This window comes from Anser anser, assembly GCF_964211835.1.
Source record: "Anser anser genome assembly, chromosome: 6".
Taxonomy (NCBI): domain Eukaryota; kingdom Metazoa; phylum Chordata; class Aves; order Anseriformes; family Anatidae; genus Anser; species Anser anser.
In genome coordinates this window covers 33,280,440-33,307,100 of record NC_139726.1, presented here as the reverse complement: position 1 = coordinate 33,307,100, position 26,661 = coordinate 33,280,440, and the positions used below count along the sequence as shown (strand labels likewise).

The following is a 26,661-nucleotide window of genomic DNA, read 5'->3' as shown; positions in this document are numbered from 1 at the left end:
CAACAACAACAACAAAAGGTATTATAAAGAACTCCACACATGCATTACAGGACTAAGCCTGTACATCTAGCTGGGACTTTCCATCTTCCAGAACAGTCAGTCTGCTAGGACTTCCTTTTGTTCTCTGAGAATAACCTCATACTCATTAGAAATCCTACCAGCTTCGATATATTTGCACTTGACCAACATGAACCCCTTGTACTGTTCTGGTGATTTCCCTACCTGCATGCACTTGTGTTAAAAGGTCTGTGATAATTCAAGCACCTTTCCTCTCGGTTTCCCAGATCTGCCTGAACATGTTGAGACTGCTAATTGTTGTACGCATGGTTCTGCAACATTTATTCGTAAGTAACAGGAGAGTACTGGTGTACTAGTCTCCATCCTGAAGTCACCAAGATATGGTTTAATTGTCTGGCTTCTTTAGTAAGACTCACAGAATTGTCTTTAGGGTAGGAATGTAATATGAAGGAGAACTGATCTATTAACTAATACAAACAACTCTTTTCTAAGTAACATTGGTGGTTACCAAATGCCTTCTGTCCTCGTATCAGTATGTAACAGTTATGGATAGCTGATGTAGAAAAGAAAATCCCTCTCTACCTCCCTATCACAACTACCTGGCTGTTGGAACCCAAGGGGGTTGGCAGGCACCAGGCAGTGCTGGTGATTCAAATCTTGCCCATTTTTGGTATGCAGAGCCTGACTTACATTAAGCCACACTGAAAATTCCCCCACAGTACCCTACTTAAGTGTTTGATGGAGTCACGTTCTTCACCAGTCTTTGAACTATCCTGAGAACAGTCCTTTATAGGATACGGGCAGTTCTTTACTGTCGTAAATTTCGACGTGTCCAAAACTGAACCAGCCCATACTATAGATGAGGTGTTCAAATTCTTCACCACTACTAAGCTGCGCAGAGCTCAATACTTTAACAAAGGGTTGGGGTAGGAAAAGAAGAGATGAAATTCTGCACATTCCAAATGCAAACTCCTGAATTAGAGAGGGTGTTCACACTACCAGCTTCATGAACTGCTAGCAACTCTAGCTGTATTCAGAAAAAGCTTATTTACCTCTGTTAGTGTTATTTTCTTTGTGTTTTTGTGTACAAGGCAAAAGGGAAAGGTCCATAGAAGATGGATGAGATAGCTGTATGTTAATCTCACTTAAATTAAGTCAGAAACACCAGAGAGATGTCCCTAATTCTTTTTAAATTAGAAGCATAGCCTTGGAGAATATAGTCACTAGTGTAGGTATCTTGAAGATAAAAAGGGTAGGAAGAAACCAACTACAAGTTGTTTTCCTTTTTTGCTGAAGTAAAAATATCCATAAATTTTTATATTGGACTAAGAATGAAAAATCTCCTTTCTGTATTATTCCTTATATTAATTTTGCTTTTTATTATTACTATTACAATCATCAATCCTTTACTAACAATAAAACATTCACGCTTTCTTTCCTCAATATTTGGAACTAGCATTTCTCCTCCCAACCTTCACTGGCTTAGTATCCATGTACCATAATTATGTTTAATACTATCTTTTTTAACATCAAAATCAATTGTCATGGAAATGACAAGGGTTTACAATAACAATGACACAATTTTGACTTCACAGCAAGAATTTGAGATAGCATCTGACAGTAATAAGAAGCTAACTCAACCCTTCACGGCTGAATTCTTATATTTTGCAACTGCAAAAAATGTGTACACAGTATTTAAATGGAATTTACAGTATCTTGGGAAGCTTTTGTTTTGAAACAGCTTGCACTATTACCCAGCACTGTCAGAGAATACAGATGCAAATATTCTAAAAGAGGATTTCTTTCACACTGAACATGGATATTAAAAACTACAATTACTTACATTTCACCATCACCATATAAACATCAATAGTGCAGATTGGAGGCTGGGGCAACCGCTCTCCCTTCTCCAAGAGGTCAGGGATCTCTCGAGTCGGGATCCCATCGTATGGCTTTCCACCAAAGGTCATAAGCTCCCAGATAGTGACTCCTAGACGGAAAAGAAGAATGTTAATATTTGAAGTCATACTACTTAGATTGCTACCCAATTTCTTACAGGTTGGTATTGTGGCCCAGTTCTGGACTGCAATCTCTTCATTACCAGGGCCTGTGAAAATACTCAAATTTGGTTTGCCATTTAACAAGCACCAGAAAATGGTGAAATGGAACTTACTGTTAAGCTACAAAAGCAACTTCCCTCATTTTTATTGGCATAAGAAGCAGCATGATAGATCTGAAGCACAACAGAAAGGTCTAAGACAAATAAACACTGGGAAAGTAAATGGATGCAATATTAAAAGAATGTATCTTGCTCTTTTATCATATCAAAAAGGCAAATGAATAGCTGATGTACTCTGTTATTCTAAAGGGAAAAAACGAAGATGTTCCCTAACTCAGAGCATCAATTTCTCACAAAGGTACAGCACTGAATAGTGTTATGTCATTGTCTTTGCCTTTTAAGTCATTCACAGCCACTTGTATTATTATTTTTCCTTAAAACACCTTATGGATTTGAGTTATGATACTGCTGTGCTTCAAAACCAAGATTCTCTTTTTGAATAGCCATAGGATTGGTTTTGGCATCAGAGCTGGAAATAAAGGTCATATATCATAAGCAACAATTTGTCACCAAACAAAATCTTCAATATTGAAAATGCTTCTTTCACACCGGTTTCTTTGGTTTTGTTCTTATTTTATTGCAAAGGTCATTTAAAACATGCCTCCAGATCAGTAGCCATATTTTGACAGCTGTCATACTAACATGAAAAGCAGTGGGCAAAAATACATTATGTATAAAACACGTATTTAGTTTACCCTCATTCACCTCTTTGCTGATGTTCAATAACTGTAACTTGTCAAGTCTTTTTGGTTTTGTCCTTTCTGATTATAGATATTCTAGGCTTCCTGCATTTAAAATGAATTTCATAAACGGAGGCATATTTTTTCTTAAGTGATACAGGTAGGGCAGAATTTGAGTAGAAAGAGCAGCTTTACATGATCAATTTAATTCTCATATTTTTCTTATCTGAATAGAAGAGGGCAGCTACTCAGTCACAGCAAACAGTGTCTTTTGCTGCTACCCACAGGTAGAAGTGAGTAATGAATAGAGTTGCATGGCTTTTTGTTTCAAAATGATATGGCAACAAGAAATGCAAATAGGCGTCTGTAAGCCCTAGATACATTCCACTTACAAATGTATATAAGATTTTGTTAGTAATACCTGTGTGAAATAAACAGGCAGAGAACTAAACATGTGGCATAGAAGTTCATCTGGATAACACCGTTTCCAACATTAAATGAACATCTCATTCTCAAAGGTTATTTTTTTGTGTGTGGAGTTCACATGAACTGACCTGACTAACCAATTCCAAAGTTATCTGTGAAATTAAACCCATGCGTGTTTTAGTTAGCTTGAAGAGACTGTCTCTTTCTCTTCTTTCTCTTGCTATATTTGCTCTGTATTATGGCAAATTCCCTTTTATCTGACTGTAGGTACAGAAATTCCCATAAGTCTGAAAATATTTTTTTGACATTCATGACTTTTATAGTTAAGATTTTCAAAGGACTGCTGGAAATTATGACCCGCAGCTGTATTTTTATGAATCTGTGGCTAAGCTGAAAGAAGCCTTCTTCTGTCATAATAATCATCCAAATTTCTACCTGACCAGACCTTACAGCAGTCATCCGTACTTTTTGTGAGCAGGGAAGTAAGGTAGGAGACAAGTAACAATTGCTGTTTAGAGTTACACATTATTTAAAAAAAAAAAAAAAAAAAAGTAAAAACTACTGGAATTAACTCCTCTCTCCTTTCTGAAAGAAAAAGGGCTATCTGTAACAGAGTAACACAACTTGGTTTAACACTTTACAAGATACACTTATTTAAACTAATCACATGAAGATTTACCATAGCTCCAAACATCGCTCTGATGGGTAAATTTCCTGTAGTGTATACACTCCAGAGCCATCCACTTAATTGGCATCTAAGAAAAGACAAGAAAAATGCAAGCTTAGAAATACAATATTAAAACAATAAAGCTGGATCGTGTATGTACGTAACAGCTTCCTCCCCGTTTTCTCTTTCAAGTGCAAGCTTAGAGAAAAAACAGCACTACCCCACATCAGAGGAAGTGGTTGTCCCTGGGCTCTAGAATGGACTTTGACTCAGCGAACATACACAGGTGAGAAATGCAAACCAGTTACCTGCAGAACTTTTCATACCATCTGAATTTCATTGATTCAGTTACAGGAGAACAACTCGCTTTTTCATCATGCCTGTGTAAAGTTGGGACCTATGTAAAAATTCCATCCAATCCCCTTAAAAAGTGCAGCAGAAGGTAGAACACAGAAGCCCTTCTGCCCAACAGTTTGCAAAACCTGGCTCTGCTATCTTGATTGCTCTCTAATGAGGCTAGTTAATAATGCAACGTCCATAATACTTCACAGTCTACATAATCATCATCAGGGTAAACAGGCAATAGGGAGGATTTACTGTGCTTAATTTCTAACTTGTAATATTCATTAGGAACTTAGCCTTCCCAATTGTCTGTATCATTACTGCAGTGAGAACTGTTGCTCTAGAAAACAAGTCAGAAGTCCCAAGATAGCCTCTGGCTGTGAATCATCACTGGGGGAAGCTTCTCTCTTTCCTGATAGGAAAGGGTGTGTAGGCAAATGCAAAACTCGGTTTGGAATTAGGGTTCTCCCTCTGGAGTTTGTGTTAAAATGAAATTCCTGGTGTTTTCTATTTCTGAGCTGGGCCTTTGAGGCACAGTCTTGAAGTCCAGTAATTTCTAATAGACAGACACTTAAGTGAATCTTACCTGGCATGGACCTGTACTGGTCCCCTCTGATTTGGAGCTATGCAACATGTAGTGGAATAAATTGAAGAGAGATCTAACTGCATGCAAAATCTGAACAGATGGTGGGTGTAAAGGCAGAGGATGTGTCTTCTTTCAAACCCTTATGAAAACACCTTCCATGAAGTTGACTAATGAACATAACCTATACAGTTATGGCAAAAATAGCGCTCTATTAAATGGTGGCTTAGCACTTGCAAAGACAGTTCATCCTCCTCCACCAAGTTCCACAGAAGCGTACTGCTTTCATTCCCATTAAACATGGTTGGGTTGTTTCAGACTGGAACAACTGTTAGAAAAAGCAAAGCTGCATTGTTCATCACAGGATAACTCAGCCTGGAAGGGACCTCAGGAAGTCCTGAACCTCAGACTCAGAGCAGGGTCAGCAATGAGATCAGACCAAGTTACTCAGGGCTTTAGCCAGTCTAGTAGCAAAAATCTCCAAGGATGGAAACTGAGCCCATCTCTCTCAGCATGCTTACAATACAAAGTTAAACTGCAAGTGTTTTCTGGACCTAACAGCATATTTCTGTGGAACTGGGAAGTGACACATCTGATGTGTAAATCCAGCTCCAGAACTCCCAGCAGCATGACTGGCCTCACAAGTCCAAGACAGGATATAACAGCTGCCAGGGGACAGCTGGTTTGGAAGGACCAGCTCATTTTCTGTCATTCACTGCCTGATGGAGGCAAGAGACAGAGAGGAGGCAGAAGGGTTATTGAAGAGGGGATGAGAGAACTGAAAGCATCAGGGAAGAATGCCAGAACTCCACCTTCCTTGCCAGGAGGTCTCTTTACTGGGGGAAATGGGGAAGCACTGGTGACTCCTCTCAACCTCTCCTCATTGACTGAAATACTGATGTAACCCATGCAACAGCTGCCAGGGGCAGCAGCCACACAAATAACGCAGCAGCCCAGCCAGGAAAAAAGCACAAACTGGCAACAGCTGTTTTTCTCACACAAGGGCATAAATGAGCACAGAAAAACACAGATAGAAAGTACATGGAAGGCAAAATGAACACTGGGGAAAAGGAACGATGGGAGAGGCAGAACCCCTTGGGATTTTGTGACAGGTTGATATGTTGAATTCCAAAATGTTGAGGGAGCAGCTGACATCAGTAAGCAACTTCAGCCTTCTGAAATTTATAATGTATTAATCTGAAAGCATTAAAGCTGGGGCAAGGCACTTATGGAAGTTCTGCTGTATGCAGAAAAGTAATATGGGAAAATATCTGGTTTCAAAATTATCCTGAGGAAAGCTTTTTAGTGGCCTGGCATCCAGCATGGTATTGCAGACTTGAACTTGGATGTGAGAAATAGCATCCACAGGCTCTTCCATGGTGACAGAAGGGGTGGCTCTTTGCTAAGCAGATGTAACTCTCGTATGCTACAAAAACAAGCATGGGCTGTGGCCTTCCTTTTTGTTTTCTGTAAAATAACCTGTCTGGGAACCTGGGACTGCAAGTTGTTGAGGTCCATACTGACCAGAGAAAGAGACTTGGCAGAAGTGCCCTAGAACATCAGTCACTCATTGAACTGACTTCAGAAGTCTTCAAGACAAGATACAAAATGGAACTTAAGAGCAAAAGCTAAATCAGAGTGTGGGAACTGTTCTGACAATTTTATTTCTGGACCTGGAGAAGTTCACTGAGGAAAAATGAGCAGCTTTCACTTGTACAGTTCACTGCCAGAAGACAGGGCTTTGCTAAGTCACTGTCAGACTTCCTTACAAAGATACAGTCTGCTAAAGATACACCATCCTAACAAGTAACTTCAGCAGATTTCTAACAGTGGGATATGTTTAATTCCAGACAAGGAAAATCCTCACCTTCCCTCCATCAGCATTATATTCCTTCTCATCCCCTTCCAGAAGTCTGGCCAGGCCAAAGTCAGTGATCTTCACGTGGTTTGGTGATTTCACCAAGACGTTACGGGCTGCCAAGTCCCGGTGCACAAGTCTCCTCTCTTCCAGGTACATCATTCCCTGAAGGACAAAGAGCAGTAAAATAATCTTACTTTTTTCTTTTTTAAAAAGAATCTTGTAGGATCTGGTTCCTTTAATATTGTTCACAGTAATTAAGTAACAAACAGAAATTCAGCATTGCCCTTGCTCTGAGCAGGAGTTGGGATCACATGACTGGGTTCCTTCCAATTTGAACGATTTTATGGTAATTGCCAAAAACTAACAAAACAAAACAATCAAACAAAAACCAGCCACTGGTATCTTACTCAATCAAGTTTAAAACCTGGGAAGGTGAGACGAAGGAACTAAGTATTACAGTCCCTAGTTTTCAGACAGGAAATCTGAAGACCAGAAAGATTAAGTGACTTAGCCAAAGCCCCAGGGAAATTTGGCCAGACTAGGAAACAATCCCAGATCTTCTAAATTCCAGGCAAGCACCCTCAGTTCAAGACAAAGCTTCTTACCAAATGCTTTGAGCTGGACACAAATTTTCAGTACTCAAAGTGGATTATAAGGAAAACAATTTCTTATCCAAGGGTTGCAATCCACTTGCCTTTTTTACTTCCTTTAAATTTTGCATGTAGTAGTATGGTAAGTCACTAGATCAACAGATGTTTGGTTTTTCTTGTTTGTTTGTTTTGTTTTTTAAATGAGCATATACGTTCTGGTACAAGTACTTTTGTTAACAAGCCCATCCAGCTACTTGTACATGTAAGGAAATATGCCTGGCCTTAACCTTTTTCTTACTGTGATGAAAGACAAGCCACATACCGTCAGTATGGCACACAGTTGAACACCACAGCTTGGTCTTACTAATTATATGACACATAAAGGATAGTCAGGTAGGGTTACAAGCCTGTTATTTTATTAAAAAGCATATATGACATTAACCATCATTATAAGAACCTACAGATGAAATTACACACTTGATAATTACCCTTAAGGTATCTCTTAATATGTTAGCTCTGTATAATATATATGGTAATTTTAAAAAAGTCATTGTTGAATACCAAAGAGATCATATTAGCCCGTAATACAGATGATAATTCAGAAAGTCACAGGCAGTGATTAAAATAACCAGATTACTCAGTGTCATGGGCCAGATTTTATTCCCTCTAGCAACAAAAGAAGCTCACACATCCCTATCCCTCTAGATGTTAGGAGGACGGTGTATATCAGTAAGCTACTGCTCATGGTCACCAGGCCAGAATGCAGCCCTTTCTGACACAGTGGATGTCTTTATGAAAAGCATCAAGTGGAGCTCTGAACTGCTCTGTCATTTAGGTGAAATATTTCAATGCAAACACCACTGAAAGATTTGAGAATGCGTGGGAGATCATTTCGCATAAACACTATTTCATTTGTTAAAGTGGTAGGCTTTGCTACACGAAGGTGGTTTGAAAGGGGACGCAGGGACTCTTTGGCACACAGCAAACAACTGCTTTTAAAAGCACTGCTCATTGAAGCAAATGCCCTCTTGCCAACTGCAAATCAATGCTTTTGGCTGGTTTTGTTCTGAGAACATCACAACTCTACGTCTTTGAAAGCTTAATGTTTTTTGACATCAACTTAAAACCTGTTGGAAAAGGACAAATAAATCTCAGAGGTCAAACAGTTGTGAGTTACACAACAATCACACCATGAAACCAGAGGCACCAATGGCTTAGCAAAACAATTGCCAACTGAAGAAATCCAACCAGAAAAAGACCACATGGTCAAACAGCAACGACACAGTGTAACAGAGGAATGACAACCACAAAAGTGGTCCCGTAAAATCCAGATGAGAATTCATATGAGTCCTGGTTTCGCATCTCTGATGCCAGACAGTGGCCAGAAATGCCTCAAGGCAGCATCAGCACTGCTCAGAAGAAATACTTTGTGAGGCGGGTGGAGGACGGTGGCCTCCCAGCCTCACGTCCCTGGCTGGCATCTTTCGCTGCAACAACAGAGCTTGTCCCAGTGCAGCAGGTCCAAGGTGCTGCTTATATTTCCTTTCTACTTAGTTTGGGAAATAGCTCACATTTTTAGAATGAACAGAAGTACTTCTAAAGCATCAAAGACTTGAGAGAACTTCCCAAATCCTTATTTGGTCAAAATTCTCAGAAACACCTCAAAATGAGGGGGAAGAAAATGAAAGGCCCAAACTTGTAGAATGGTATTTGCAAGCAGAACTTGATGAGGACACAAGACCTTGGAGAATCTAATGAGAGAGTTCTGTTGATATCAGAACACACTGGACCCAAATAAAATTAAGATTTTGAATACATTAATTTGTACCTATAGTCGTTGAAAATATATGAAGATATTGCAGATTTCTTCTGGCAGAAACAAGAAACAGTATTTCACTCTTGTTCAAATAGATGGCTTCTGCCAAGGTTTACCCTCTCATCTTTAGCTAATGATGACAGGAATGGATGATAAGGTGTCTAGAAACATCCTTCACTGAAAGAGTTAAACAACCAAACCATTAAGCATGCCTTCTTAGCCTGATTTTACCATCTTTACATACTTAATTGTCAAGCATGTCTTAAACCTGTAGAGTAACACTTTAAGATGTTTCACTGTTTATTCTACTCATTCATTTCAATCTTACACTATTAAGTACTTTCGTAGTAAAACTACATTTATTCAACCTAATATCATATTATGTTATGAACTAGACAGATTTCTCATCAGCAACCTGAATACTGTTCCTAACCAATACCACACCTGTTTTTTTTTCTTCTGTGCAGGAGGGAAGAAATATCTGTGTATCATCTTCCTTACAGTTTACTTCACCTCTGTCAAACAAGCTTCTCGGGACTTTTTCCCACCTGTGTTATTTGCAAAGCCAAAAACAAACTGTGTAGAATTGACAGCTACAAAATCCTCTGCAGGTCCATGACCTGCAGAAATGTAAATGCTCTTAGGAATACCCTGTTGTGAACATGTTTGATTTTCCTGCTATCCTACCAACAAGTTCTAAAGGTGGATGGTGTAGGTGTAAGAGAAGAAGTGTATCTATAATTGTTTTCAATAAATTAGATTATACAAGCAGAATGAAAACAATCTAAAACCAGGAAGCTTACAGTATTCACTGCAGCAATAGTGTCAAAACATATACTGTGACAAGAATCATCATTTGAAGGCATTTTCAAACCTGGCAGGAAAAATGCTCTATACGTATCTGTAATCTTTTTACATGGCACACTGAAAGGGTAATGAAAAAATACCATCCGTATTACACAGCTGGTGCCACCACCACCCAGCAAGCCTATGATCAAATACCAACAGGACATTTTATGAGAGTTACAAGTAACCTTAGACCCAGACAATGAAAAGGGATCTGTTTGTAAAAATGAAACTTTACAGCCTGATCCAAAGGACACCATGCTGTGCAATTTGCAGTGTGATCTGCGAGGCTGGGGTTCTCCAGCTCCACTCACGACTTGGTACATCCAAATTAGAGCTATGCAGATCTCAGAATTATTGAAGTATAAAATGTCCAGACAGTAATAAATGTCACACCAGTATATTCATCAGAGTATCCACAGCAGAGTGGGACTTCCATGTTGAAACCACCAAGAGGCAAAAAGCCATTAAGCCATTCAGGATCAATTGTCCCCTTACCTCTGAGGCCAGATTCATCTCACACAACCGCAGCCATCAGGCATGACCCACCCATTGCTGATACTTCCTCATCCCATCATGACACAAGTTTCCTTGCAGAAGATGTCACTAGAAATGCAATTACTGCTAGGACGCCTTAACATGAAATCACTCTCTGAATCAGCACCTACTGCTATTAAGAAGTCAAACAGCCACTGCAAACAGCTGAAACACAGATAAGTTGAGAAAGCCCCTTTGGAATTGCAGTATGAACAAGGAATAGCCTTTTATCTTCCTCAGCTGCACCCCACTGCAAGAGTCATGTACAATGACAAACCTGTGCTATACAAATCCTTACCTAGGTATATGTAGCATTAAAAACACCCAGATCCTTTCTATTCACGTGATAATGCAACTTTGAAAATGTAAATTCTCCTTTCAGAAACAGACACAAATGCCTTTGCCAAGGCTTCAATTAGTGCTAAAGGTCTTTTGTCCTTGCCTGCACAATTACTAACCTGACCTGGCCGTCCCACGTGTTATACATTTCACACAGCACCAGGGAAACTAATAGCAACGCTGAGGGGCAGAAAAACAGGTTTTAAGTGAAAGCGGCTTTGTTCCAAGAAAGGAGGTGGACAGGAAAGATGTAAATGGCCACTAGGAGCTTAACTCCACTGAGAGTTTCCTTCCTATCACTCTGCAGCCTTGATAATTTTCTATATAATAGCTAGGGGAAAAAATCAGCAGTAAAACTAGTTGAGGTGAATCCCGCTCTCTTCCCATTGGCTTACTCTCAGAGCTGGCTAGGAATAATACAGAACAGAAATTGCCTTGTTGAACAGACAATGAGTTAGTAACTGAGAGCTACAGGAGAAGAAAGGCTTTCTGGTTTTGTTATGGGTTGTTTGTGAAGTCTCCAGGACTGTGAACAAACAGATCAGGTATGGTCATTTCAGGACAGTCAGGTATGGCCATGCTCTTTCCACAAGAAAAACGACAGCCCAGAAAATGAGGTAATATGTAAATGGCAACAAACAGAGATGGGACAGTGGAAAGGAGACTGTGTGTCAAAAAAATCCGAGGGAAGAGAGAAAAAAACATGATGGGACAGCTCTGTGACCTACCAAGTGTTGTGCTGCAGCAAGAAGTATCAAACTGGTTCATAAAATACAAGGCCTTCCAGTGCTGTGGGCATCTGTAGAAGACTATCACCAACGTGGAGTTAGTGGTGGAAATAAAAGAATGAAAGTACTTTTATAAAAAGCAAAATGAACCTTTTCTGGGAAGTTATGACTCTGTTCCCTAGGATCTCTTGCCTTTAAGATGTGGTCACAATTTGCTGTTTTCTTACTTTACCACCAGCATTATTTTCTGCAGCTATCATTTGTCTCCCAGTTCCTGAGGGCAGTTTTTGAGCGCAGCCTCCATTTGTACAGCTCACAGTGCTAAGAGCTGCAAGCACAGACTGTTTCAGGTGCTGGTTTTTGATTTCTTTCACTTCCCTGGACTTTTCAGAGTCCTATGCTCCAGCTGAGGATGCTTCTGGATTCCTTACAAAGGTTGCAGCTGCAGTTCAGGGGATGTCCAGCTCTCCGAATTGACTGAGCCTCAACTGAGACCTCTTTCCATTAGGCTCATTTCAGGAAAAAGAGTATTCATTACTCAGGACAGATTTTAAGCAGGTATGTACTTTCAATAAATGCAAAGTCCCTTTGGGATAATTACCAAAGATGAACTGAAGTGTGTTGAATCACTAACTAAAGTTTAAGCATATACATATGGCTTTGCAAGATGCGAGATTTAATTTTGCAAGACAATTCCACTGAACAAAATAAGTATAAAGGGATTCACCTACCCCAAGAACTGTAGCAATCAATACTAGCAGGCAGGTGTACTGTAAACACTTCTTTTGTGTGGCTTTTTGCCGATTTCAACAATAAACATTATTTTCTCTCTACACAGAGAGAATGTTGATCTTAATCCATCTTCAGCAAGCATAAAGAAATTAAGAACAGACTTTCTTCAATAATAACTTCCACCCACCAAAGCCAGCACACATGGCAGATCCATCAAACAGGTATGTGAAGAAGAAAATTTTAAGCCCAACTCAAATCTCACGGACATTAATCTCCAGCCTTGGAGACTGCCCTCTTTTCATCCTAATAACTTAAGGCTAGCTTAATAACAGGAATCACTACAGAAAGCTTGAAATGATCATCTTTCCCCCTGCTCACCCCATGGAAGAAGTATAATTTTACCCGGGGCTAAATATGCTTTCAAGGAAAACGCGGTGCCCTTTGTTGTCATGAGCAACCAGAATAATCTAAGTAGCTGTTACTCCAGAGATAGCTGTGGGAGGGAGAAACTGACACTGCTCTGAAATACACTGACTCAGCTGCAGAGGTGTGATTTGGTATGTAGGTCTGCGTGTGAAGCTGGGTCTGAAGGCCATCCTCACAGCCAAGGGGAAGCGAGGGATGCTAACAACTTCAGTCCAAAGCTGGCAGACTGAGCTGGGGACTTGCACCTTGTGCTATGTGCTCTTCCACTGGATTAGGTTCCAAGGTTTTCTGAAAACGTCCAGAGTTCAGCCAACTCAGGTAAAATTGGCAAGGGAGATCCACTGCTGCATCCTGGCCTGGGTTGTTGGCCTTTTTGGTAAATCGTAGACAAAGAAACCTTGTGTCTAGCATAGTACATAGACCTGGCCAGGAGCAGACAATGAAACTTTGCAAGACCTGCATGCCGAGCTGTGTGACACGAGCAGCGTAAAAGCTGTGTATTCATAGCCACTGATAATCCCTTTTCTCAGATTCCTGCAGTGGCTTTGCTAAATGGCTCCTGGACTACACAGTTCAGAGAACAGAAAAGCTATCTCAAGCCTATCTGTACCTGACTTAGGAGACGGGATGCCAGCACAGCTGGATTATTACCCCTATGGAAAGATAACTAGTATAAATACAACTCCTGGGCATCTAACTCAAGCTGGTTCTGCCATGAGAAATTAGCGGTGATGTTCTGCACACAGGTTAATCCTGTATCTCTCTTCTGTCCGCTCACACACAGGAGTACGATTGCACATTGCCCGACTCAGCCGAAGCACAAAATCAACATGAGTTGGCTTCTTACCAACCACAGGAGGACACGTGCTACCTGTGTCAGTATAAACATGCTGTCTACCCATCAAAAGAACAAACTTGGGGGGAAGAAAAGTCTATGCCCAGGTCTGTGCTCTGCATCATGCACCTGCTGCGGTATATCTGATCCAGAAATAGGATTCCTAAAACACGATTTACTGCTTTGCTGAGCTATGGCCCAATGCACAAAATAAAAAAGATACTAAGGCATAACTCATCAAAACAAAGTCAAGAAGCAAAAAGGAAGGGAAAGAGGCGATGAGGCTAAAATTTAGATGAGAATTACAGGACAAATGCAGGCTACTCCACAGTGACGTGTGATTCATAAAGGGGGATGAATAGGAACAAAAAAGAGGAGAAGCAAGTTCATAAGCTTATGGCATTTCCAAGTCTAACTGACTGTGCTGAGCAGCCATTCTGATGGGCCCAGACCCCCTTCAATCCTAAATTAAAATCTCTGGAGTGTGTCTTCTCAGCCCCTTCAAAGCACAGATAAATGGGTTACTGCTGAACTGAGGTTGTAGAGTCCTTAAAACTAAGCTATCTGTCCCAGGTGGGTGTTGAGTTCCTAAGGTGTCACCAGAAGGAGAGATCATTCCACTGTCATCATCAAACATCTCCCTTGCCTGACCTGCTGCGAGAAGTATGAGTTGTCTCCCTGCCTCCCTCAAATTATGCAGATATCTAGATGAGCTGGTGCTGAACATAAAAAGTCTGCAAAGCACTTCATGTTCCTCCCATGAAAGATGTTACATAAATATATAAAGCAGCATAAGTAATGAGAGACAAGGCCGGCATTTCAATACTGCCCGCATTGTGTGTCTCCAAGTTCTGGTCCCATCTACAGGCGCAGCTGCACAGCTGCTACTAGGGCTTTAGGAGTGGAGAAAACAATTCACTCCTACACATCAAATGCCTCAGGGAGGGAGATGTGGAGTTGCATCCAATCTCCATTTTGCAATTGACCCAGACTCTTATCACAGTGGTTCCTTAAGACAACTGAGCCCAAGGTGCTCTCTTACAGCAGTTTCAGAGCCTCCACCCTGAGCAAGCCAGATGTGTGACATGTCCCAGCCTCCTGGGCTGTGTGGACACAGGCTACAGCAGTCTCCTGCAGTACCCTCCTCCTGTTCCCAAAGTGCTCAAGAGGACAGGCATGTTCTCCTTTAACCTCTGAAGAAAATGACCACGGCTCAGCTTACTGCACTGCAGCCCGAAGAGGTGAGAGAAATTGCAGCTTGTGGCTCTGCTTATACTAAAAGTAAGTAAGTAAGGACACAGTAATGTGGATACAGCTCTGCAGCTCCTCCACAGCCTTGCTAGGCCAACAGAGATGCACAAATATGCTGTGCAGCAGAGACACGTCAAGAGAGTTTCTGACCCTCCAATTACTGCCCAGGACCAACAGCTGTAATAGCAAAAACTTAATAAAGTCAGGGACTCGTGAGTAAAGGGTCACCCTGGCACTTTGATAAAGTACTTAGCATCTGATGCCTCCCTGCTAGCTCTGCAGTATCTGCTTCTCACAAGGGCCTCTGAAGGTGACCACACAAACCAGTCAGGTGTTTTCAAGAGACTGTCATTTGGGTGCACTGCCCATGCAAGACGCGAAAAAAAACCAAGACAAATGTACCAAGGGTCCCTGTGTAAGCAGAGGACCAACTGCTCAGACACAGATTTCTGTTCCACCACGGGGATGACCTTCCCCAGGTGTACCGAAGGACCTGGGCTCTGCGAGTCAGAATTTAATGCCTGCTGTGTCTGGTAACACTAACACAACTCACCTTCGTCCAGCAAGCTGAGAAATACTTAGCACTGCTTCAGCTGTTACGTGTTGCTAACATCCTTCTCTGTAAAAGAAGCCTTTAAGTAAGAACTGCCTAGCAAACCAACTTATCACTGCAAAACTCCCCTTGCTGGGCAGTAAACGCTCACTGCCACGTAACTCCAGCTAAGAGGCCGGCAGGAACACAGACCTTACGACAAAGGCTGGGAACTACTGTTTCCAGAGTGAATTCTGGTAACCTGGGCTACACACGCCAGCAGCGGAATGTACCTGTCCTCTGATCTGGGGAGTGCTCGGAGACTTCAGGTGTCAGCTCGCAGTGGGTCACCAACTCCTGACAAGCGCTTGATGCTTTTCAAAGGGGCAGCCAAACGGAGAGCTATCAGTATATTAGTGGTTTCAAGGAGTTTCTAACTGCTGTTCTGTCTCAGCCTCAATGCTAGGGCTAGCTGAGCTCCAGCTCCTTGCTCTGAAGCAGCAGACAGACTGAGCTCGGAGGGCTGGCAGCATCCGGAACAACGCACTGCCTTTCCCACCCCTACACTGCCCTCCTGCCAATACAATTACAATCGGGAGAGTATATGGTGTAGTGCGTTCACTCTCTCCAAGAAGGTGTATTTAAAATGGATTACTTCTGCTCCTTAGGCAGGCGATCAATAGAGATGTGTAGTGCAGTAAGTACAGAGATGTCTGTGGGCTGCAGCACTTATCCTTTGTGTCTCTTCAGAAATTAATTAAAAATCAATGAAGTGTGCAGCCTATTAATAAGGATCCTCCACATTAACCAGTACAAGCCCAGCCTTCCCTCAGTTTCAGAAGGAACGCAGCCACCACGCAAACACATCAGAACTGAGCAGCGCTTCAGACAGCACAGCAAAGACTGTGACCTTGCACTGCTGCGCCCTGTGTCTGGCTGCACTGCGATATTCTCAGCTTTATGCACCCCTAATAAACTATTGGTGATTTGTTTCAAGCTGGTTAAACAGACTTGGGGCAAGCATTTAGTCTTGAGAGATACTGTGCTGGCTTTCTAGCTAATGGCTGTGACAAAGCACAGTCAGCAGCACAAAGATCCAGCAACCACCTAACGGAGGGCTAAATGCACTTTGTAATTCCTGGAGGTCACCTGTGGGATCCAAGAGTAGCTGACACATTCAGCTACCTGACTTCTTTTCCAGCAACCTGAGGACTACACCTTGCCACCTGCTCTGTGCTTACTTACGGCGAAGGATAGAATTTGCCTGGGCTTAAAAGCATCTGGGCAGGGGCTGGAGAAAGGCGTTCCTGTCACTGGTTTCCAACAGTCAGGCCCCTAACTCTGCTACTCCTTCACAGCCCAGCGTGCGCAGCGTTAGCATACAGTGCACAAAATACAGAGCAACTTGTAATAAAACCAGCAGTGCCAGCCTAGCCCAGGATCCCTGTTCAGCAAAGAGCAACACATAAACAGAGCACGAGCTTTTCCCTGCTTCCTTGAGATGAGCTTCTAATAATAATAAACTATGTTAATAAACACAGTAATACAATAAATAAACACAACATTTAATAAACAAGGTTTTAGAAGGTGAAAGACCGAACGGCTTAATGGGACAGAGCCTGGGACTGCTCCTAGGTCTTGGGAATCCCTAGTCCAATACCTACCCTCTCTTATTTACAAGCCCACCTTTTACAGTTTTTTGGGAAACGAGCACTGACCCAGTATCAGGTAATCATTTCCCACTGGAAGTGCACTGATCGAATGACAGTATCATTTGGATGCAAGGTCTTCCAGTACTCACCTTAAGCTGCATGTTATGGTAATAAATATGTGACAGAACAGGTCTTTCCTACACTCCATGTACTCTGCCCATTCAGATGAGATATTTCTGGACAGCTGAACTACTTATTTTCTCATGGGCAGTGCCCACTAAGCATACAGGGAGCGCTGCTACCTTGTATGTTCAGATGAAAATCCTGCAACAGGAGCACACAGTAGCTCTCAGCTTTGCACAAAGCAAATATGCACGTAATTCCACCAATGCCGCTGGAATACCTGAGAGGGGAGTTTTTTAACCTTTTAACCTTTTTTTTCTCATTAATCCCTACCGATTTTTTTTCCCCTTAGCAGACACAGCATAGTTGGAGCTGAATTTCTGAGGCTGGCTCCTTTACTTGAGAGATGCCCCTGAAGCACACCCTGCTGCAAGGGCTCTGTGTGACCACTTCTGAAGGCATCATTTCTGCATAAGCAGGCACCCAACAGAAGGGAAGGGCTGCTTCTAGAGGAAGCCACCGTCTTCACAAGCTATTCCACTGCAAGAGCCCGCTGGGCTCTGCAGGAAGAAAACTGGACCGGGGCATGTTTACCTTCTCCTGATACCATTTTCTTCTCACGTGAGCACAGCCAACAGTCAGACTACTCTATATGATGGCTTCTGCTTAGGATCCCAATATTGTTTTACAAAAGAAAATGGTCTGAATTTATTGCAGATGCTTTTGATACTCTGATTCAAGTGAGTTCTTGAATAAATTAAAGCTTTGAACTTCCAAACTCTGTTGCCACTGGGTTTCTGAGCACTTCTTAAAAACCCACATCACAGGTAACCATAGTTACCTATTTCATACTATTTTTTTTTTCTTTTCTAATTGAGAAGCTTATGACAGCTGACAGAACTGGAGAGGCCAGCTACATAAACAGAGTGTGCTAGCTGATAATGGCTGGAGAAAACTGCTAAATAATCCATTAATATTATTCAATAAATCCAGATGAATGCTAGAATGGGGTGGGTGAAAGACAGAAATTTGGTTTTGAGAGACAGGTATTTGCCCCCAGGTGAAACGTCACGTTATTATTAATGCTTCGCAGCATCACTGTGTTGACAATGAGAGCCCACAGAGCGTGAGTCAAACTGCCACTGTGCCCCGTGAGCTACGTGCGCTGAGCCTGAGCATCCTTTACTGTGTGGGGGGGTTAATCATTAAATACGGCTTGTCACTTTTCACTTCAGGATGCTGAGGAAGATGTTTGTAACAGATAATTTATCAAGAGTTATATGAAATGGCCACATCCTCCTTGTGCTTACCACAGCAAGGCACAGTGACTTTGCACTTGGGAAGGAAGCTAGAGCCGAGCACTGCCTCTTCCCTGCTTACCTGCACCATAGCAGCTCAGCCCTCCCTACATGGTAACACCCAGTCCGTGGACATGTGGGGATAAAGCATCCAGAGCAAGGTTAGAGAAGCCCTTACACTCCAACAGGCATACGTCACTCACACTAAGTAAAGCCTACTTCTACCCTTTAGAAATACGGAGTGACTCGGGTCATTACAGAGCATGGACTGCAGTAATGAATGTTCTGTGCTGTACAGTTGCTTCTGCAAAGTGGGTCTACTGCTTTACCAAGAGACCATGATCCTACACAGGTGAGAAAATATTTCTGAACTTGTAAAAGCCTAAAAAGAAGCCTTCATAATGTCTTCAAAAGAAAACTGGTTGTCCTTTTTGCCTGCATCCCAGAAATACCTAAATGCGGTTTGACTCAAGCTTTCAAAAGCCATTCCCTTTTACGGTGAAACCCAGCACTACAGATTTCAGTTCCCAAATTTGAGAACCTTCTCAGGGAGTGAGAACTGGCTCTTTCAGTTGATCTCTGTACACTTCCTAGCTACAGCAAGTACTTCAGGTAAAGCTCCATTTTTGTCAAACTGTCTCAGGAGTCATGGATGCCATGATTTATTCAGAAAGAAAGAAGACAGACTCATGGCTTTGACATCTCCAGATTTCAGCACGTGGGTGGGTGAATACATTGGAAATGTGAGAGCTGCTGAGCTGAAGCAGGTGACCTGAGTAGAACAAAGAGAAATGAGAGCAGGTGCATTTCCACTGACGCTAACGTCCCAAGCGTCTCAAGACTAAGCTCCTGGATCACTGAACTTAAAAGGGAGCTTTGCCATTTATTGCAACAGAGGCAGGTTCAAGCCCTGGGCCAGTGCTGTTCCCACTGTGCAATACCAAGCTAGAACCTGCCAAGTGTGTCAAAATGTTTTTTAACCATTGGCAAAGTAATTCACCAGGGAAGCAGAGGAAACCTCCCCCTCCTTTGGGATCCTTTAGAGTCCCAAATTCTGAGAAGACTGCAAAAACTCCTATTTGACCTTTCTCCCCAGCAGTAAATCTGTACCTTTTTGCCACTCATTCTAAAGCACAACCAAGAATTTGTGTATGATTACAATGACAAACTGCTAGACCTGCCTGTGGAGTCTGTGTATCCTCGAGCAGTCAAAGGCCTTTTAACAGGAATCAACTTCTGTCACCAAGACCTTGTGGGACCGGCTGCTAACACCCAGCCTAACAAGCTGTCCCTGCTCCTCCTGCGGTTCTGCAGCAGCATTTCCATGCTCAGACTATTGCTCCTGCACTGCCAATCTGCCATACAGCCAGTCATTTTACACGAAGATTCTTCGTTAGCTATTTTCTTACTACTGAAATGAACAGATTCATAAGAAAGGGTTTGCTTACAATAAAATTATTGCAGTGAGTAAAAAAGTCTCCTGTTGATTTTGTTTCATTTGCATGAGATCCAAATACGTAGGAAATCTCTGGGCAGTTTCCACACCTCTCCTGGCTCCAATTTTTCTGCCATACCTCTGCCTCTTGGCTGCTCCCCTCACAGTTTCCTCCCTCTCTCTCTAACTGTCTGGGCGTTTTGAAGGCTTGCCTGTAGAAACTCACCATTTCCCCAAGGACCCAATCATGCTGGTTTATTTTTTCCTCTTCAATTAAAACTAACTGGCACCAGGCTTAAAATGTTTCTGTATCTTGACAGAAACACACTGATTAAAACAGAGGCAAAGGTGCAACATGACTCTCAAACAGAAACACCTTATAAAAGCTCTTTGCACTAAGGGTTCTTTAGACACATGGCAAGGAAGATTTATCTATCACTGAGGAAAGCATAAAAAAATCACATCAATAAATGCTGCACAGTCACCAGGTGCCACGGATTGTAATGGCGAGAGCTTCTTTTCTAGAGGCACTGAGAATGCCTGGCATCACATATGCGCACCTATCATCTGCCTTTTGCACATAAGATTATTATTAAAACTCATCTACATGTGATTCAGGCTCTGCCTCTCTAGAAAACTCATATGAGCCCTCCAAATTGCACCACTAAGAAAAATCACTTTCAACACATCAGTGCACATAGCACAGGTCATACATGCACCTCCAGTCCCAGACCCTAGTAATAATTATGACTCATTTAATAGTTTCTAGCCAAACACATAGAATGAATGGTACCAACAACTTCCCCAAACCTCTGCTACATCTGCTGAGAGTCACAGCAATGAGTTAGGATGGAATGCAGCGGCTGGAATTCTTTCAGAGCTCAGAAATGACCACTATCCATTTTTACGTGAATTGATATTTACGATTTTTTCCCCATTTGATCTACTTTTAGCTTGGTTTTCTAAGGAATCAGGCTGGTGCCATCATGATATGTGTGCCTCTCTGTCCCTCTGCAGGAATTTTTGATGCCTTTGATGTGTTTCAGCCTGATTTGGCACGATGCTTGTCTCAAAAGTTTTGCATTCTTATGAGTTTCCTGAAAGCAGATAAGCAAGGAGAGGAGAAAGACTGCAACAGTTTTCCTGCTATTGCGATCACAGTCTTTCTTGGGCACTTGAGACTCCAGATAAGAGAGAAACATTATTGGGGATACTTTAACTAGCACTAGGAACATATTAAATTCTAGATAACCTAATCATGAGACATAAATCATAGGCAACCAGCCCTCAGCAGCTCTACTGCTCATAAAACTGCTTTTCTTAAGAGCTCCAGGGGGCCTCGTTGATCACAAATTCCATGAAGTTCTACTGGAAGAAAAAAATACAACCCTATTTACATACACTTACCCAGACTAAAGCTAGGGCTCGGTGTACCTACTCTGGGGAGCTGCAGGCCAGCACTCGACTCTCTACAAGATGCTGACCCCTCTTTCCTTTCAGTTGTTAATGACATTAAAGGACAGCTACAGAGATGCTAGCAATGGGGTCAGGGAGTGCCTTTCTTCAGGAAAGCTAGGAAGAGTTTTGCCCTTTACAAGGCAATTTGTCATCCTCACCCACCTTGTCTGAGCTGTTGTTGTACGAAAACAAAGTATGGTCCCTTACGTGGTGGTATTCCACATGGATAGTGTATTTTCAGGAGCACAAAGATACAACCAAGCACTGCTTCCAGTTATGAACTCTAAAGCTGAAAGTACAGGCTGGGCATGCAGCTTAGGAAAGCCAAGGCTGGATGCAGTGCAGCTGGTTTAGCCTCATGCAGTGTGTAGGTACGGAAGGAGCCCAGGTCTTCTTAGCCTGGATACACCATGGCAGCAATACAGGACCCTGCAGCTGGATCAAGCCAGGAAGTCCTTTATGGTGCCATACTGCACTGCACAGTCTCGCCTGATGGTCACAGCTCCCACTGACTTGTGCATTTCTGCACTGTCTGCCAGATTGCAGAGGGGATACGACCTGCAGACCTTATGACCTGCAGCATGGTAACATCCCCAGACCACAGAAAGGCGTCATGAAGCTCATCACATATTTAGTCCTCCCTGAAGACCTTGAAGCCTCTTCCAAAGCCAGCTCAAAGCCCCCCCTGAATTTTAGAAGGCTTGGAATCAGTCAGTTTTGGAAGAATTAGATAGACTTCTTACAGTGAGGCCTCTCTAAAGGTCCTGATGTGTCGTGTTGATGCTGCAGGTGCTCTGGTATCCTCCTCTAACAGAGAGGCAAAAGACATACGTTCATTTAACTCTGCTGCTCTTACCCCTGGGCAACCTGGGTAGGAAAAGAAGTGGAAGCAGGAGCAGGTGGGACTCTGAGACCACCTGGAGGCAGGTTTTCTATGGCAGTCTCCCACATGGACTCTCAGCTATTTAATAATGTGGTTGAGCCTACAGTGTCTGTCTTTCCTTTAGCGGGAGTACTAATCACAGTCTCATCTATCTAGATAGCTATTTTTATGAAACTCATACAAAGATAATATCTTTGAGACCTTTTCTCCCTTGTCAAATCTGAATAAATTCAACCAACATTTTGAAAAGTTATTGCAAGGGAAACTGAAGACAGATATTGAGATTGCAATGAGGCTAATTTCCATAGAAAACCATGCTAAGCCCAAAAAGTTTTAAGAAAACTCAAGCCCTCAGACCTTCCTTTCTTTTAAAGGAAAACATCTTCCCTTCAGCTCTTTCAAAGGAGATTTACAATAACCATCCAGCCCTGTCCCAAGGGGGAAGAAGCCTGAGCTATATAAATACACCCGGGGTCTTATTTTATGGATGGCATATCTCACATAGCTCTGGTAACTTCCATTGCTTCATCTGAACTGTGAACTGCTGTTCAGCAGAGAGGCCACGCTGGAGCATCTGCATATCCCAGATTGAAACAGAAGCTCCCTGGCAGATCCAGGCCTGCAAGCTTCGGCAGTATCCACTTTTTTTTTTTTTTCCTCCAGGGACAGCTCTCCGATCCTTTCAGTAAGTGCTGCAGTGCCGTAAATCCCCAGCAGCGAGGCCTTCAAAGAATGAAGTCCCTCAGTACTCCAGGAGGTTGAGCAACACACCTATTATTTAGGTAAGTTTCACATCTCAGTATGCTGGGTAATTACAGCCAACGTAACAGACACAACACTGCTGACCTTAAAAACCAAGGGTCAGAGTCTCTAAAAAAAATCAATGTTTACACTTCCAAAATCCTGGTATTGAAAGTACTTTGGGGGTTCTGTTCTTATTTGCCCTTTGGCCTACAAGACTTCAGGGCATACTTTCACCCTGTTTGCAGGCTCATCCGATGATTGATTTTACTTTAAAAGAAAGCAGAAAATCTCTGTGACTGGCTAGAGGCCTCAGAATATCTTGACGAATGGTGGTGTACGACACAACCATTGGCAAGAAGGTGGATGCGGAAGCAGACATACACAGATAAAGATACTCCCCAAATGACTGACTCTCAAACTTCTTGAAAGATCGAGAAGTTTAGTCCATCTTTTAAACCTGTTATAATTCATACTGCAGTATTCATACTATCCATTTTCATTTTTTATCTCCTAGCCTAGACAGCCTTTTTCCGACGATGAAAATATAATCCCAGGCCAATACTAATGCATTTGTTTACATTTCAACATGCAAATAGCTGAGACTTGGTATGTGTTGGACAAACAACAGGTAAATCTCAATGAGCAGCAGACCCAGCAAACACTAAATGTTTTGGAAGCATCACATTGTGTGCATTTTGAGAAAGAAGTTGGTTTTGCACAGTTCTTAGGAGTATATTAAGAGAGGAAAGGAGAACGGTAATACTATCCCAGGAGCTGCGTGAAACAGCACAGAAAATAGCTTTCATTCAGTACGAGCGTGAGAAGGGGTTCAGTCCGCTGAATGGATCAGGTGGCTGAAACAACAGAGGCCACCATGAGGAGCCGAGCCAGGATGCTCAAATGTTTTCTGCAGGGTCAAAAACAGCCGTGGAGTCATGGAACTGCCTGAACTCCAGCTGGCTTTCCATATGACAGTAAGGGATGCTATGGAATGACACTCAGAAAGAAGGACAAAGAAAGTTAGAACAAGACTTCTAGCATGACTCGAGGGGAAAACCTGAGGATGACTGCTTCTGCACTGAATTCAAGACTGGAAGAAGCCAGGGACTACATCCAGGGCAGGAGGGCTTTTCCATATATTCCCCAAATCAAGTAAAATTCATTAGGAAAAACTTGAACATCTCTCTCCTTTATGCTCATGGAGAAATCATAGAAGATCTCAATTAGTGTATGTCACTAATTACTAGTGTTCAGTCTTTGCACGTCCCCGAGGTTATGAGGCGCCATGACACAATGAGAAACACTGTTCTTGGCAGAGGGGTCATGAATGTTTCTCAGAGACAAATGGGAGAAACACTTGCATACAAACTGCCGGAGCTGCCAAAGGGTGTGGGATTTCTCAAACGCAAACCCAAACTTCACAGTCAACTGCTATTTCTAGTTCTGACAACACAAGTGGGGTAGTCACAGCTCTTTTCTACCAGCTTCATTTATTCTCCTACCTTGAGTGCCTAGCCTCCTGTGGGTCCTGCCATACAGCTGTATTTTCTGCTGTGGGCAGCCCTGCACCTGCTTATCCTGCAAGGTGCATCAGTCCCTTCGGAGAGAGGGAAAGCTAAACAACAAACAGCAAATGAAGGGTTGGGGTGGGGAAAAGTTCAGTGTTTTTGGCAGAACTCATTTGGCTACAGGAATGTTTTTCAGTAACAGCCAGCAGGATAGATTGTAACATCTGGTTAGAAGTTCCTAGCTGAAAAGAAAGAAGGCAGAAGATGGGAAGGGAGGCAGAAGGAGGTGAATTTACAAGGGCAGCACCTTCGGTTTTCGAAGGCTGTCAGGTAAGGTCATTTTAAATGCTTACCACTGTGAAACTAATCGTTGTATTTTCTGCTGTAATTACCTGAGTGTTGGAATCAAAGCCATGCAACTTCCACAGTTGCAATGTGTTTACTGTTCTGTTTATTTGTTTGTTTTCAATATGTCAATGCAGTTGTAATACTTTTATCTTTTTTGACAGGACTTGGTTCAGACCAAAATAATAACTGTATTAGCATTTTTTTCTCACCCATTCAAAGTAGTTCATTACTGCAGAAACAGCAAGTTTCCCCAGTTCGTCATTAATTCCTACTGTTTTAATTATGAGAAAGAAAAAAAATTCTCTATGGAAGACTTTATGCATAATGACACTGTAAATACAAATCTTAACGCAAAGCTATAAAATACAAACCAGACAAGTCAGCTGCTAAAGTAAGATTCTGGTAAAGATCACACATTTTATTTAGTAAGAACTTCATTATTCACTCTGCCAAACCATTCTTATGTTGCTCTAAACCCTCTCAAATTAAGTGCATCACATCTGCCTGGAGAAGAACGAAGCCCTTAAAGCTGTCCTAACAATGAGTTCAAACTACATCCCCATACCTTAATTTGACAAAGTTCAGGGAAATGTCAGCTCTGAATGGTGTAGAAAAGACCTATTTCTATAATGAGCATGAATTGGGATTCTAATTCCAAACAACTCTTCAACGTGGGGAAAGTTTTGATGGAGATCTTAACTTGGACTCATTTGTAGTTTGGGCTAGTTTCTTTGGGTACTTTCACAACAGGAGACGAACCAATAAGCCCACCGCTTGCAGACCACATCTATAATAATACAGATAGGCTGCACATCTAAGATGGATGGGATTTCCATAGGTATGAACAGACTTAATTATGAGTATTTTAACCTAAAGGCTTTTGTATCCAAAAATGAAGCATAAGACAAGCACCATAACATAGAAACCACAGGTCCGTATTTTCAAAATGGAATGTTTAAAGTCAAGCACATACATAATTGGTAGCTCAGAGAAAACAAGTTTGCTTGCAAACTAGGAAATTCAGGAAACTTAAGCTGACGTGGACGGATGTACTACACAAATATATCCAAATGTGAAAAGCTGGACTTTTTTTTTAATTTGACAGTAAGTGGCATAAACATCATGATATTTCACATTTCAAAGTGGTGAAAATTAGCTAAAAGAAGCTAATGTGGGGGAAGAAAAAACAAAACAAAACAGTGTTACACTGAAGTTCAACAATTCCTCTAGGTCTAGATTTCCATAAACACTGGCCTCTGAATATTCCAAAAGGAAACACCAATAACCACAGATAATTAACATGCAACCCCACAAGACAAAGATATAAACTGAAATACTTTGGGTGTCCATTCCTAATCCAGCCCTGAAACCTTGCTAAGAGTTACACCTGACTCAAATTTATTTGCTTCCAGCCACCACAAAGTCCTCCAATACTGGGAAATGGATGTGATTAGACAAATACATAAGAACCTCAAGGGATCTTGTGAATGGTAGTTTTTTCCTGCTTACTCTTGACTATTTTAAAAGGATACCAGCAGAAGCAAAGAGGACAGCAAGAACAATTGACATGCACGCTAATAATAATGAAAAATTAAGCAAAATCAAATAATAAATTAAAGCAAAACCAGTATCAGAGAAAAACTCTTATCTTAAAAGAAATAAAATTTTCTTCTACTATCCAAAGTTCATTACTTTTTATAACTAACTGCTTGCACCAGGGCATTTTCTTTGCTTATACCCTCATTACACTATGTTCAGCTGACCTGCTGAATGAGCTAGCAAACTTACTATTACTGGAAGTATTACAATTTTCTTCAGGTAACAGAAAGGATAAAGCTTCTTGCATGCATGCATCTTTCCTGATCAACTGGTCTTGGCAGCAGT

General features: G+C 41.9%; 1 protein-coding gene across 18 annotated transcripts in view; it reads right to left on the bottom strand.

Moving 5' to 3' along the window:
* ERBB4 (erb-b2 receptor tyrosine kinase 4) overlaps window positions 1-26,661 on the bottom strand; it is a 581,012-nt gene that overhangs the window by 31,771 nt on the left and 522,580 nt on the right. For all 18 annotated transcript variants that reach the window (XM_083841514.1, XM_083841527.1, XM_083841529.1 and 15 more), the window contains 3 exons: window positions 6,703-6,858; window positions 3,923-3,998; window positions 1,862-2,008 (listed from right to left, as the gene is read on the bottom strand). In XM_083841514.1, the coding sequence (XP_083697640.1) occupies window positions 1,862-2,008; window positions 3,923-3,998; window positions 6,703-6,858 (379 nt within the window). The remainder of the gene's footprint in view (window positions 1-1,861; window positions 2,009-3,922; window positions 3,999-6,702; window positions 6,859-26,661) is intronic.